Source organism: Netta rufina (assembly GCF_964035555.1).
Source record: "Netta rufina genome assembly, chromosome: W".
Taxonomy (NCBI): domain Eukaryota; kingdom Metazoa; phylum Chordata; class Aves; order Anseriformes; family Anatidae; genus Netta; species Netta rufina.
The window spans coordinates 2,007,603-2,021,931 of NC_140139.1; the positions used below are offsets into that span (position 1 = coordinate 2,007,603).

At 45.7% G+C, this 14,329-nt stretch overlaps 1 protein-coding gene across 1 annotated transcript in view; it reads left to right on the top strand.

Moving 5' to 3' along the window:
* Positions 1-13,490, top strand: part of MYO5B (myosin VB) — a gene marked incomplete at both ends in the record, with an annotated part of 68,756 nt that extends 55,266 nt beyond the window's left edge. The window contains 12 exons of the mRNA XM_084304521.1: positions 535-632; positions 4,752-4,829; positions 5,964-6,162; positions 6,635-6,728; positions 7,469-7,612; positions 8,039-8,190; positions 8,398-8,487; positions 10,344-10,494; positions 11,306-11,591; positions 12,066-12,240; positions 12,871-12,951; positions 13,338-13,490. Coding sequence (XP_084160647.1) covers positions 535-632; positions 4,752-4,829; positions 5,964-6,162; positions 6,635-6,728; positions 7,469-7,612; positions 8,039-8,190; positions 8,398-8,487; positions 10,344-10,494; positions 11,306-11,591; positions 12,066-12,240; positions 12,871-12,951; positions 13,338-13,490 — 1,701 coding nt within the window. The remainder of the gene's footprint in view (positions 1-534; positions 633-4,751; positions 4,830-5,963; positions 6,163-6,634; positions 6,729-7,468; positions 7,613-8,038; positions 8,191-8,397; positions 8,488-10,343; positions 10,495-11,305; positions 11,592-12,065; positions 12,241-12,870; positions 12,952-13,337) is intronic.
* Between the last annotated feature and the right edge of the window lie 839 nt (positions 13,491-14,329).

The following is a 14,329-nucleotide window of genomic DNA, read 5'->3' on the forward strand; positions in this document are numbered from 1 at the left end:
ATTTCTCTTGCCTTTTCCCATTCCGGGAAACATTGAGGTGATCCCGGTGATGTTTTGTGACAACCAACCTATTCCGCAAGGAAACGGGATGGTGGAAAATGGTTTCTGGACCAGATTCTGCTCGTGTGATGCTGGTGCAGTCGTGGTGTCTCTACTGGCACGTAGGCAAGGGAAGAGTTTGACCCTTTCTCACGAAGGCTTTTTTGTTTAGAGCCTGCTCTGACCGAAGGGTGCATTTTCTGAAACTCTCACTTGGGTTTTTTAATTCACCACTTTATCCTCCCTTGAGGTTTTAGTGTGTTTTTGTGTTTCGGGCCACACACGGGCACTCCTTATCTCCCTTCTGGGTTCTCTTCATTCTCCTTCCATCTTCTGATCCTTGCTGTTGTCCGCTTGCATGTACGAATTTGTAGGAACCCTCTAGTCCGAGGGATGCCCTGAGGGAGCTCCGTTACTCGTGGGACTTGTTCAGTTTTGGGGACCTTGAGGGATGTTCAGGAGGTCACGCTGCTCTGTTTTTCGTGTTGAATTTAGGAGACCATCACCAGCCCTGCCAGCTGGCCCAACAGTGACAAGCACATCGACCAGGAGGACGTGATCGAGGCCTACCAGGGGATATGCGAGACGAACCGGTAAGCGCGGCCCAAACCCTTCCAGCAGTTTGGAGGACTGAGGAAAGCGTGAGAGATGGGATCTGGTCCTAAATTACCAAAATATTTTGGAGAGTTAGCAGCTTCTGGGTTCTGTTCTGGGGATGGGGACGAGGACAGGCCGTAAAGATGGGACTGAAGATGCCGGTCTCCTCATGGGTGAGGTGCCCTTGTCTTTGGGCCAGTGCCTCCCCAGGGGAAGGCAGGTGTGGGACGGGTGGAAAAGCCAACGTAGAAGTGAGCAAAACTGGATTTGGGCTTGTACAGGGGGAGAACAAAGGCAGGGATTGTGCTGCCAGGTTAGGAATCTGTTTGAAGAGCTCCTGAGTGGGTGTTTTAAGGGAAAATTTCCCTGTCTCTGAGCCTCTTTCCTATCCCTGTGGCTCAGCCCTGATTTGGGGAGAGCTGAGCTTTCCCACTCTTCTGCTTCTGTGGCTGAAAAAGTCAAGGAAGCAACAGGTAAAAACCAAAACTCCTCTTCCACTGCATAATTAGTAGCAAGAAGGAGGATTTGGAAAATTTGATTTACTCATTTCAAGCAATTCCTCATGCTGTGCTGGGAAGGAATTTGTCACCATCTGTCTGTATGGTAACAGAGGGTTTATACTTCGAGGCATTAAATCAATCCCTGCCACCATCCAGGAGGATATAAAGTAAAAAGATAACGTCCTGCAAGAAAGCCAAATTACTTAGATTAAACTGCGAGGTCATACGTAAAGTAAATGTTTATTTTACTGCATGGGAATTGAATCTTTATCTCCTTTTCTTTGACAAATGCAGATATTTCCTACCCAATTTGCATTCAACAAGGTATTTGGGGGACATAACCGTTGTGGATGAATGGCTTTTAACAAACGCAGGATGCTTTGCCACTTTGCAAACTGGCTGCAGTAGGTCGTTAGCACACCAGGCTGGGAAAGGCCGTGACTTAATTAGGATTGTATTCATGCCTGTATGAATATGAGCCGAGACGCGCCATCTATGAACGTGACATGAACAATTATGAAGAGCTGCGTAATGGTTTTGGAACTTGGTGGACACAAAAGCGTGACGGGGAATCGTTTGTGTCTTTTTTTTCCCCCCCACTTTGTTGCTACTGAATATTTGCTTCCCTAAAGTGAACTGGCTGAGCAATCTTTTAGCCCTCCTGCGGAGTCGGGATGGTGAGATTGATTTAGTTTGCAGACCTGACTGCTGCAGTGAGGATGGAATCAAGCTCAGAAATCACCCGAAATGCTCAAACCATCTGATTTCCCACGATACTAAGAATCTCTTTTCCTTGCAAGTGCACGAGTGAGCTGCAATTTAAAAATTCATGCGATGACCTCGGCAATTTTTCATCTCTTGAGGTTTCAGAGGGGAAATCTGCAGTCTCCAGGCTCAGTTTCCTATTACCCTCGTTTGCCTTTAATGTGAAGCTGGGCTGGAGAAACAGCTCCTGTAACATGGTAGCAGTAGCTCGAGGTATAATCAGCGAGGTTTTCGGTGGTGATTTATCCAGCGGCTTGTAAATCATCACCAGCTTCCCCGTGGTACGGTTCCCTGTGCATTTGTTTGGATATTGGGTAGGTTTATAAGCTGTAGGCTGGAGCTGATGGCAATAAAAGAGACGAAAACAAATGCTCAGGGAGCACGGACTGTTGTTTTGGGGGGATATAAATTAACATTCCCTCCCCCCAGCACCAATCTGGAAGAAAAAAAACCCACACAACTGCTTTCTCTTTAATCTTTATCAATAAATAAATATTTTGAGGAGAAGCTTTTCTGGTGGGATTGCAATTCTGAAGTGGGATTGCAATTCTGAAGGAGGACTGATGAGCAAGAGCCACTTTTTCAGTGAGTATTTCCTTTTTTTTTTTTTTTTTTAACCTCTTGCTCTCACCCCTAACCAAAGGGGATGCACTCACCACTGGGGCAAACCTGTGGGTCACTCCTAGCTTGGAGTCATCATATCTCAGCTGTTTAGGCTGGGAAAAACACTTTATTTTGGGGAGCATGCCAAATTTCACTGAATTCACTGAATGCCTGATTAATCTGGGAATTTAAATGCAGCAGGAGGAAAACGGGAAGAGCTGCCAGGTGCTGCTAACCCAGCCCGTGGAGCGGTTCTGTTTCTCCCTGCTGCTCTCGAGGGAAACCCTTTGATGCCAGGTCAAGGGGAACCTTGAATTAAAAGCAGCCCCTTTGTAAATTCAGTGAACTCAGCTTTTTTTTTCCTCTTTTTTTTTTTTTTTTTTTTTGACTTTCAGCAGCTAAAGAACAAAGCACCAAGTGAGCTTCCAGCTAATTTTCTGCTTTAATGACAGAATTTAAACCTCCGTAGTCCCTTTGTTCCCCCATTTTAGTTCTTGGGATCTTTCTTTCAAGGCTGTTTGATCTCGCTGGAAACAGGGAGCCTCCGAAAGGCCAGGCGATGATGTTAGAGATAACCGCAGCGTGCACTATTTTTCTGTTCAATCCAAAACAAATTTGCATTTTCTAGTGAAATGCCCCTTCCTCTTAAGGTGACAATGATCTGAAGAGGATAAAAATGAACATCTCTGGGGTTTGGTACACTCGCATCTCCTTCAAGCTACTTGCATCAGGCCACACAGAGGCTTTGTGAAATTTTTGGAGAAACGAGGCTTTGTGAATTGCATCCTTTCAACTCAGTTCAGGCTTGTCTGAGCGAAGCATTTAGCATTTTAGGAAATAATTACGGCACGTGCACTAATTAATCTAGTTAGCAAGGAAGGACCCCTAATGACTTTTAATGCCTCGGTCGATACGAACATCTGGGAGAAGGGAATCTCAAGGATTTCAAAGTCAGTGCCACGTTGATGAATACAAACCAAAGCTTATTTCGCAGGGCAGCTTTATCTTAGCATAATTGCACTCCCTTGAATTCCCAGGCTGCTGACTTGTAACGCAATCTGAGGACTTTTCCTGGGTTTTTGCTTGTTTTCCGTGTCTAAATCCATGTTCTGTTAGGGTCATCTAGACAACCAAAGACCTGGCTAATAGATTAATGCAAACCAGACCAATAAAACTTCCCCCCGTATCTGTCAGACCACAGATCCTTTCGGAAACCTGCGATGTATGGGGAAAAATGGGGTTTTAATCAAAATTCATACATATGGCTTCACCAGCTGGATTGGCCAGAAGAGTTGGCTGGTGTTGAATTGCCACTCCAGGACAGCAGCAGCGAGACACCTCCCAAATCCTTCTGTGGTAGTGCCACAACACCCCAAAACCTTTCTAATTCCCCATACGGGGCTGATTAATGTCCATTATTGAGGTTTGTATCAGCGAGTGTGGATTTAAAGGCAGAGTTTTCCTCACCAGGGAATGGCACCTACCACAGCTCTTCGCAAAACAGGAGATGTGTATTGGCTCCATTCCCTTTTTCTCTGAAATCTCAGTGATATGTTAAGCAATTTTTTATTATTATTATTTCCCAAAAGAGAAGATATTGTCAAACTGGAGTTGAAACCGAGCAAAATCTCGGTGTAGGAAGTGCACCTGGACAGGTTCACCCAACAACACTTACTTGAAATGCGTTCAACGCCTCGTAAAAAAAGAGAAACGAGTTCCCTGCCTTTCTGCCTAGATATGTAGGGAAATTGGATCTCATATGGATGTAAGAGAAGCTGGGGAAACAAATATCCAAAGGAGGTTGGGATCCAAGGCTGCCCTGAAGAAAGGCTGATGTGTTTGGCTTGATGACTGAGAAAACCCTTGACTGGAATAGAATTTATTTTAGGGTACAGAAGGTCTGGAAGAGAAAAGAGGTGAAGTACCCACTTATGAGTGAGATGTTTTGAGTCGGGCTGAATGATAAAAAAACAAAATATGTTAGGAGGTACATGAGCAAATAACCCGTCCCTTTAGTCCTCGGTTTGGCTTTGCCAGACCCGTGGAGAGGTCTGCAAGAGTTGAGGTGGTGTAGAAGTACCAGCCGGCATTATTTGGGGGTGATTTTGAACCTGGCTCCTTAAAAAATTGTGTCCTTAAAAAATAATAAAAAAAACAAGGGTTCTGCTCTTCTTCCCCTTCTATTTCAATTGACCTTTTGTCTCTCTCTGTCCTCTTGTTCCCTTTTTTTCTGTCCTTTATTTCTAGCAAGACTGAGGACTGGGGTTATCTCAATGAAGATGGAGAGCTCGGCTTGGCTTATCAAGGTTTAAAGCAAGTTGCCAGGTCAACCGCTTTCTTTTTTTTCCCCTCTTCTTCCTCTCCCCCTCTCACTTTCCGTTTCATTTCTTTCTTTTCCTCTGCCTGTTGCCTTCTGTGGGAGCAGCTAGAGGGGGAATATATGAAAAGGGGGAGGATCTGAGGCCCTCTTCTAATTTTTAAGAGGAGATTGTGGCTGGGCACAGCTCCTGGTGGTGGCTGAGCTCTCGGTTGGACTCACTGGGGCATGATTTGAAGCCTCCACATTTCCTGGGGATGCTGGTGCTTCTCGAAGGATCTCTTATACCCAAGCTGGTGGATATTTGGGAACACAGATGGAAATGAAAGCAAGGCAGGAGGACTCATGGGGTCTTCTTCTGGTTCGATACGGTGCTCCGAAGAGCTAATAATTAGCTGTTAATCAGTCTCTAGGGCAGTTAGGGGGCTCCATATCCATGATTTTCATAAAAAACATTAAACGAGCTGATTGAAAACACTGTTTAGAGGAAAAATCGTAATAATCTTTTGTATATCATCTAAAGCAGTCCCATCTAGAGAGATGGGGGTAAAAGCAGGCAATAACGGGACAAATAAGCGATGATTTTTTTACTTTTCAAAGGAGGAGCCCGAGTTCATAGAAGGAACACGTTCACGAGGGTAGCTCATGGTTAATCCGAATGCGCACGAAGAAATAAAATGAAAATTAGATGCTTGATACTTATTCCATAGCGGGCCTGTATTTTCCGAGCCTATTAAGGACATAAATCCTGACAACATGATTGCAAGGCTGGGTGCGTTATTGTCTCTGTTTTCACAGTTGGAAAAGATCCTTTTGTATCTCTGGCTGGAAAATGGGGGTTGCAACTGGCTTTAAAAAAACAACAACTGTAATAAAACCCTACAAAGAAACACGCTTAATAAGGAAGTTCGGGGATTTTTTTTCCCCCTTTCCCATCTTCTTTCAAAACTGTTTAATCTCCCGTCGAGTAAATGACAGATTCCTGTGAGTTATAGCCATACCGCCCCCTTTTGTGTCATTTTTATAGGGAGGTTGACTGGAAACATCTCCCATCTTGGCTGATTTTGAAGGATCTTAACTCAAACGGTGTTTACTGCCACGATACCAAAATAAATCCCTGTTGGCTTTGGTCCTTTTCTCAGGTTGCTGGAAGCACAGCTCCAGGACCAGAGAAGAGAGCACGAGGAGGAGGTGGAAGCTCTGCAAAACCAGGTGGAGGCGATGAAAGAAGAGCTGGAGAAACAGCAGCAGGCTTTCCTGCAGACCCTGCAGCTCTCTCCAGAGGCTCAGGTGGAGTTTGGACTCCAGCAGGAAATCACACGGCTCACCAACGAAAATCTGGTAAGAGACTGCTGAAAAGAGACATGAAACACGAAGGGGAGGCACCTGGGGGTCTTCCAACCCTCCTAAACCCTCTGCAGGCTCCTTCAGCATCTCCCCCTGGTGCTGTTGGTGCTCTTTGGAGCATCCATACCCTTGAGCTGTTTGGTGGCCAAGGCTTTTGTTACTCCTGTGTCCTTTATTCTTTTTTCTGAGCCTGCCTACGTGTGGCACTGCCTACCAAAAGACACCACTGAAGTTGCTGGTGGCCCCTCCGCTCTGTAATTAGGCACTAAGGCAACGTCAGCCTTTCTTTTTGCTTCTAGCAACACAATTTTCCTCTGTCAAAACACTCGTATCGTGTGTTACTGATACACAGAGCAGCCTGTGAGCTCCTGGCTGCTAGTGACTCCAGCCTCAAACTCACCTCAGATGACTTGTGCTTGTTCTTTTTCTTTTTATCTTTAAACCCACTGTGTCTTCCATTTTCCAGGATCTTAAAGAGCTGCTGGAGAAGCTGGAAAAGAATGAAAAGAAGCTGAAGAAGCAGCTGAAGATTTACATGAAGAAGGTCCAAGATTTTGAAGGTGAACTGGGTGGGGGAACAGCACTCTGCTTTGGCTCCTTGGAGGCTGCAGGTTCCCTTTCCTTCTCCCCGTTCTCTGTTGATGCTGTGATAAATCACAGAACCCCTAATCTCTGAAAACGAGGCATTAAGGGAAATTAAGCTGAAAAACTGGCCAATTTCCACGGCTGGCACAGCTGCTCTTTGTCAGTGTGCTTTGCATGCAGCCGGCTGATGTTTCCTCATATACATGCATGCTGGTCTCTTCCATTTTATTAACATTTTATGGGTGCACAGAGCTTAATATTGTGCCTTTGTGGCACTTAGTTTGGCTTTACAGCCAGCCTGAAGCTGAGATGCTTAGGTATTTTTCATTGCCTGCCCTTTTTTTTCCTCCCCCTCCATGAAAATGATGCATCAAAAAGTTTCCCGTGGGGTTACCGCTTACCACCTTCTAACTGCAGCCTTGGAAAATAGCAACTGACTTCATCTTTTACTCTTTAGGTCTGACTTCTGGGCTCTTTCTTTCGCTCAGTAGACTGGTAACTCAAGATTTTGTAAGTCAGGACCCGCTTCTCTAAATTTTTATAGGTCTGAGTTAAAGGTTTTATTGGAAGCTTTCTATAAAACACGCTGGTGCCTGCTCTAAGGCCAACGAATTTTGGAGACTTGGGCCAAGATGCTTTACAACTAGTCCTCGGTCACCAGATGCTATGTTTCACCCTCATTTCACCCTCCTTTCACCCTCCTTTCTCCTTGCAGCGTCCCAAGCCATGGTCCCGGAGGAGAGGAGACAACACGAGCGTAACAGGCAGGTTGCTGTCCAGAGGAAGGAGAAAAATTTTCAGGGGATGCTGGAATATTACAAGGAAGATGAGCCCCTCCTCATCCGAAACCTCATCACAGGTGAGGAGTTTGCTCTTGTCTGGCTCCTCCTGCTCTCACCAGGGAGAATTTGTAAATTTGACATCTCAAAACTGGCACGTTTTTTCCCCAGTTAATCTTTCCCAGGGCTGCGTGTTTATGGTGATGACAGTTTTGACAGGCAAAGCTGTGTGTTGCTTTACCAAGCAGATCCACCGGCATGGATACGATCCTAAGGGGTAGAAAAAATGGAAAATGAAAAAAAAGGAGGCTGTAGATCTCAGAGCGGGCAGCAACTGGTGGGCTTGAGAGAGCAGCAGAGAGGGATGCAAGTTGCAGAGCCAAAATCTTAGCCTCCTCGGGGCAGGGGAAGAAGAGTTTGACTGGGATCATCTGCTCAGGTGTTTCTGCTTCACCTGGCATCAGCGAATTTTAAGAGGGTTTAAAAATAACTATCAAACTTTCTAGATCTCAAGCCCCAAGCAGTGTCTGCTACCGTTCCCTGCCTTCCTGCCTACATCCTCTACATGTGCATCAGGCACGCGGATTACATCAACGACGACCAGAAAGTGCACTCCTTGCTCACCTCCACCATCAATGGCATCAAGAAGGTGCTGAAGGTAGGCTTTGGCTTCCTCTGTCTTAAAATGGTTATAAACCACGTCAAAATGTCAGATATTCAGCTCTCGTTGTGGTTTTGAGACCCAGTCACGCTTGAAACGATAGTTTCAAGATCTAGGTGGGGAGACCCCAAGCCGTTTTGACTTGCCGTGCCAGCTGCCCCCGTTGAAGAAGGCTCTGACATGTTTTTCGTTTTGCTCCCCCAGAAACACAACGATGACTTCGAGATGACGTCCTTTTGGTTGGCGAACACGTGTCGCCTCCTGCACTGTTTGAAGCAGTACAGCGGCGATGCGGTAAGGAGCTCGTAGCTGCTCTGAAATGTTTTGGCATTCCTGCCAGGGGTGGCGTTCGGGTCCCCTGGGTCTTGTGGCTTTGCTCTGGCAACGATTTGGGGTCATCCCATCCTTTCTTCTACTTGGATATGATGCGAGGCTGCTCCTAACAGAAATTCATGGACAAGATGTTTCGAAGAAGAAACCAGCAACCTCGTAACCTGCATTTCCAGAACGATACCCAAAAAACTTTGAATTTCAAAGCCAGTTGTGCTATTTGATCTGTCAGAACAGGGGATTTCCTTCTGGTAGGCTGCTCCTGAAGGCTGTTTCCCTCAGGTTGGTCGGCCCCACAGCTTTTCTTTAGCCAAGACTTTCAGACGAGGAAAAACGTCCCAGATCTTGCAATATTTTTGTGGATGTTGCCATTTTTTTTCCTGTTCAGCTGGTTCAAAATAACAACACTTAATCACACCGTAAGGTTTCAGAAGGAAATCCTCTCATTTCTTGCCACCGCCGTGTTTCACGTTTCAGTTCTTTCCTTTATTTATAGCCATACCTGATCCCTTCTGACAAAATCAGATCATCATAGGCCTCGTGGTACGTTACACGCCGCCATCCTTATAGCCGTGCGCTGTTGGTGTTAAAATTTGTAGCATCCCCCAGTGCTGTAGTTTGTCATTCAGTCGTGACTTGTGCTAGATGATGCATTGAGCAGTCAAGCTTTAAGAATAAAGATAAATTGAGAATTTAAAGCAAAGTTGTCATGCAACCAAATGAAAAAGTCAGATCATTCACATGATGATGACCTCTGAGTCCTCCGGGCCTCTGAGGTTTAAATGAGAGTGAAATTCGTTAGTTAATACTCAATTTATGCTCTAGTTTGCCCTCTTCTGCCTAGATAACAACATGACATTTAAACAAAATCCTGTTCCAGAAAGCAGCAGGGAAAAAAAAAAACACTTTAAATTTCACATTTTTGCCATGATTTGCTGGGTCAGCTGAAGCAGCTATTTACAAATCCTTTTAGTATAACTCTGAGTTTGAAATCCACCTGATTTTTTTTAAAAAAGCACTCTTATTAGTGAAGAAAACTGATGTGTTTTGAGTTGATTTTAGCATTTGCATATTGTATTTCTGCATTTTGCCAGTCAGCAAGCAACAAAGCGGTTGCATACCTCTTGCTTTGACCCCAAAATTGATAAGAGCACATAAACAGGCAATTACAGTGGCTGTGTTAATTGCATAACTGTGTCACATGTGCCTCTGCCAGCTGAGTTGGCATTAACGTGGAAGCCCAGAACTCAAGGCTACGGCTTCCATTTGTGGCATCAGAAATCTGCCGTGTTTTCGGCAAAAGGCAGGGAAAAAATCAGCTACGAGGGAGATTTCGGAGCTTCAAAACAGTTGAAAATGCTGTCAAAAAAAACAACAGCACCTGGTTGTCTTTTTCTTTAACTATTTTCTAAAATTTTAGTCTCAAAATAATCAGTCTCTCGCAAATAATTGCGACTCCCAGGAAGCAAATGGATTAGAAAAAATGTTTCTCAGGGGACTGCAGAGCCGCTTTTAATTTCATTTCTGTATTGAAATTAATCCAGACGTGGTTTTCCTTGCTAACGGTAAAATGAAAAAGTACCATTTAACGATGCTTTTTTGGCCCTCCTAGTTGTAATTTATGACTGAGATAATCATACGTGACTTATGACTCTCGATTTTTTTTCTATAATTGAGTTTAGAAATGCCCTCTGGTAACATATCTGGACGTGTTATGCTCTGAGGTGTTTTGTATTCATTAATTTTTAATATTTACGGTTATTTTATTGGACTGCAGAGGGCTGGAATAACAAAACCGGCTGTTTTCGTCATCTTCTCAGGGTTTTATGATGCAGAACACGCCGAAGCAGAATGAGCACTGCCTCAAAAACTTCGACCTGACCGAGTACCGCCAGGTGCTGAGCCACCTCTCCACCCAGATCTACCAGCAGCTCATCAAGGTGGCGGAGGGCATCCTGCAACCCATGATCGGTAAGTTCCCCAAAACGTTAGCTTTTAGGAGCGTTTTTTTCTGTTTGTTTGGTGGTTTTGCTTCAGTTAAATACCCCACGAGTGTTTTGCAGACCTTTGTGTGGTGCTAACAAGACTTCTCCCCAAAGGAAAAGCCTGCAGCAGGCAACAGAGGCCTATGGTAGGGAAGGGGAAAAGAAAAAAAGCCTTGGTTTGGAGCAGGTCCTCGTGTTTGCAGCGACCTGGAGTGGAAGAAGCAGACCTGAAAATAAGAATATGTACTAGGGAGGAGTTATTTTTATCCCCCAGTGATGGAAAATTGCTCCTTTCTTTCCGTTCGGGAGGCAGGGACAGAGGGGAGGTAGCGCTGGTGGTTCTCTACGAATGGTCTTCCCCTGCAGGTTTGTGGCTGAGCTTTTTGTGGGTGGAAATACTTAAAAGCAGAGAGGAAAACAAATGAAAGAAGAGGATAAAGAACATCTGGTTTGCTTTGCAAGGGCGAATCAGTATGAGAAGAGTCATCTCCTCAGCTAAATCTGGCCTCCTCCTCGCTGAGCTCGTGGCGGGGGCTGTTCTCAGCGCTTTCCAGCTCACAGCTGCTGGTATTTTCCTCGAGCTCACAGGCTGGACCCCTCTATAGCTGGGGCTCTTTCTCTTTGCCCTCCAACATCTGCATATTCCCTGCTCCTTGCAGAAAGTTGTCGTGTTCGCGTATCAGCTAGCCAGGCTAGCAGTACGTGGATCTGTTCTCCTTTCAGACCTCTAGGTCTGAATTATGATTAAATTATGATTAAATGCTCATCTCTGCTGTTTTTTTTCCCCCCTTTTTCAGTGTCTGGGGTGCTGGAATATGAGAGCATCCAAGGGCTTTCGGGCGTGAAACCGATGGGCTACCGCAACCGCTCGTCCAGCATGGAAGACGGCGACAACTCCTACAGCTTAGAGGCGATCGTTCGCCAGCTCAACACCTTCCACACCACCGTGTGTGAGCAGGGCCTGGACCCCGAGATCATCCAGCAGGTCTTCAAGCAGCTCTTCTACATGATCAACGCCGTTGCCTTGAACAACCTCCTCCTGCGGAAGGACGTCTGCTCCTGGAGCACGGGCATGCAGCTAAGGTGGGCCGAGGGCTCTGCTCGAGAATATTTTGTTAATTTTTTCTTTGATTTGGTAAAGGGAGAAACTTCGCATTCAGCAGGGGGCTTCTGGAGTTGGCCGAAGTGCAAGGAATAAGCAGGAGTAGCTAAAAGCTGACCCCTGCAAACCTGCCAGGAACAGCTCATCAATATTTATTAGCGTAAATCTTCTCACTGTAATAAAGCTTCCTCCTCGCTGTAAATGATTTAAACCTTCCCTTCGCCAGCCTTTCCCCACCCCGCAGGGGATTCTTGGCGTGCTGCCTTTCAGCCCGAGAGTGGGTGCAGACAGATATTGAGCTTTGCTCTGGTTGTTTTATGCCATGTGAATCGCAAACATGCATCCAAAACCCCGATATGCCAACACTGCAAGATACCCTTAAGCCTCGTGAGTGATTTCTGAGATGCTACGTCTCATCCCTCAGCTCGATTCTTCTCTTTGTTGCGTTCCCCCAGGTTTAACATCAGCCAGCTGGAGGAGTGGCTGCGTGGCAAGAACCTGCAGCAGAGCGGAGCCCTCCAGACCCTGGAGCCCTTGATTCAGGCTGCCCAGCTCCTGCAACTGAAAAAGAAAACGGCGGAGGACGCCGAGGCCATCTGCTCCCTGTGCACAGCGCTCACGACGCAGCAGGTGGGGAACAAGAGGGTGCAGGGATCAGGGAAGATGCAAATCCGAACAAACCAGCCTCCAGTTTGCTCCTTGTACCCTGCCTGCGAGCAGGACGGAGCCCTCGGTGTGGGAATGCTGCGAGGCAACCTCTGAGCGCCTTGCTGGGCATTTTGTGCCTTGTAGAGTTTGGTGTAACCAGGGCGAGGCCAGTGATCTGCTGCAGAAACCACAGGGATAATCCAGCAGCTTGGGGATGTAGGGGAAAAACACCTGGAGATCAGTCAGCAAAAAAGCTCTGCTGACTCTCAGTGTGAAGTAAATACTGCCTTAACCCTCTGTTTTTTTGGCAAGTGGAGATAAGCTGCATGCTGAATATATTGTAAGCATCTGTTTACCAAGCCACCACGATGATACTTGTGCTGCCTCCTAGGCAAACAGGCATGCTGTAAGAGAAAATGTGCAGAGAAAACCATTTTTCCTCCTCCATACAAATTTGGGTACCGTATTTCATCACTTCTGGGCAGACTTCTCCCAATTCTGCTTCTCAGTGAGGTCACGGGAGGTTTGCTCCGGCCATACCCGGACAAAATGGTAGTGGTGGAAAATTTCGGCTTCTTACCATTGCCTGTAATAATATTTTGTTTCCGACAGATTGTGAAGATCCTGAATCTCTACACTCCTGTGAATGAGTTTGAAGAACGGGTGACGGTAGCTTTCATACGAGACATTCAGGTAAAGCAGAAGGCTATGAAATGGAGGAGACGAGAATGATTTCATATACGTGTCGTTAGGAATAACTGGGGTGTTTTGTAACAGCTCTGCCCGCTGAATGTTGTCCTGAACTTAGTGCCGCGTTGCTCACTTGCAACGCCCAGCTTCAGGGTCATCCGGGCTGTTAATCACGAAGGGCTGAAGACCAAGATAAGCAGCGAAATTCCCAGCTCAGGCAATTTTGGGGCACGCTGGGACGCGTGGTAGCAAACAGCACGGGCCCACGAGAAGTTTTACTGGCAGAGCAAGGTGCCAGTGCGATTAGAATTAATTAGAAAATTAGAATTAATGAATTTATTTATAATTTTAAAGGTTTTAAACGTCTGTTTTCTTCTTCCCCCTCCTAGACACATTTGCAAGAGCGAAACGACCCCCCGCAGCTGCTGCTCGACTTCAAGCACATGTTCCCCGTTTCGTTCCCCTTCAACCCTTCCTCCATAACGATGGACACCATTCATATTCCGGCTTCTCTCAACTTGGAGTTTCTCAACAAAGTCTGAAGAAAGCCTACCTAAAGCCTTCGCTCGTACCCAGAGGCCTCCAGCAAAGAAGGAAAAATCGCAGGAGAAACGCGAGGAGCTCTTTAAATATGGACCAAACAGGTTTATGGAAGAGCCAAGAGAGTAATAAACGGATGCTAAAGTGTACAGTAAAAAAAAAAAGAGACCGATCTGTATGATTTCTTGGGTAATTTACAGCTCGGAATGAGGATACTTGAAATGTAGATTTATTTTTTACTGCTCGATTTTATGTTGGCATAGTTCGAAGCCCGTAACAACCTCCAAAAGCCCCTGAGAAAGAGAACGGTGAGGGGGAGACAAGGTATTTTGCTCTTCATAGGTGTCTGTGAAGGAATGACAGTGAAAAACTAAATCTGAGACACTTAGGCTGCCTTCAAGGACGCGTGGTTTGCCTAATAACTAGCTGGGGTGGATGTGCTAATAACGGAGAGACGCAATTCTGTCTCTTCTTGCTTGGAGCTGTGTGGCAAACGTGATTTCAGAAGGTGCAAATACGTACCTGTGACGCAGGCTGAGGTCGCACGTGTTTCCACTGCTGTGTGATTTGTCACAAAGATTGAGAAATTGTGTTATTTGAACTCCGTATTGTGCATCTCTGACTTACCTGCTTCAGAGGAATGAAATAAATGGGCAGTTTGGCATCTTTTGCACAGATAAGACATGCCGACGCAGCCCAGTTTGATAAATAGGTCCTAAAATCATGTTCAGTGGATTAGTCCTAGCCATAGCAGTCAATGGAAAAATTCTGTGTGATTCAAGCAATGTTTTAACACACACAAAAAAGAGTAAAATGTAAAAAAATATATATAATTGTAAAC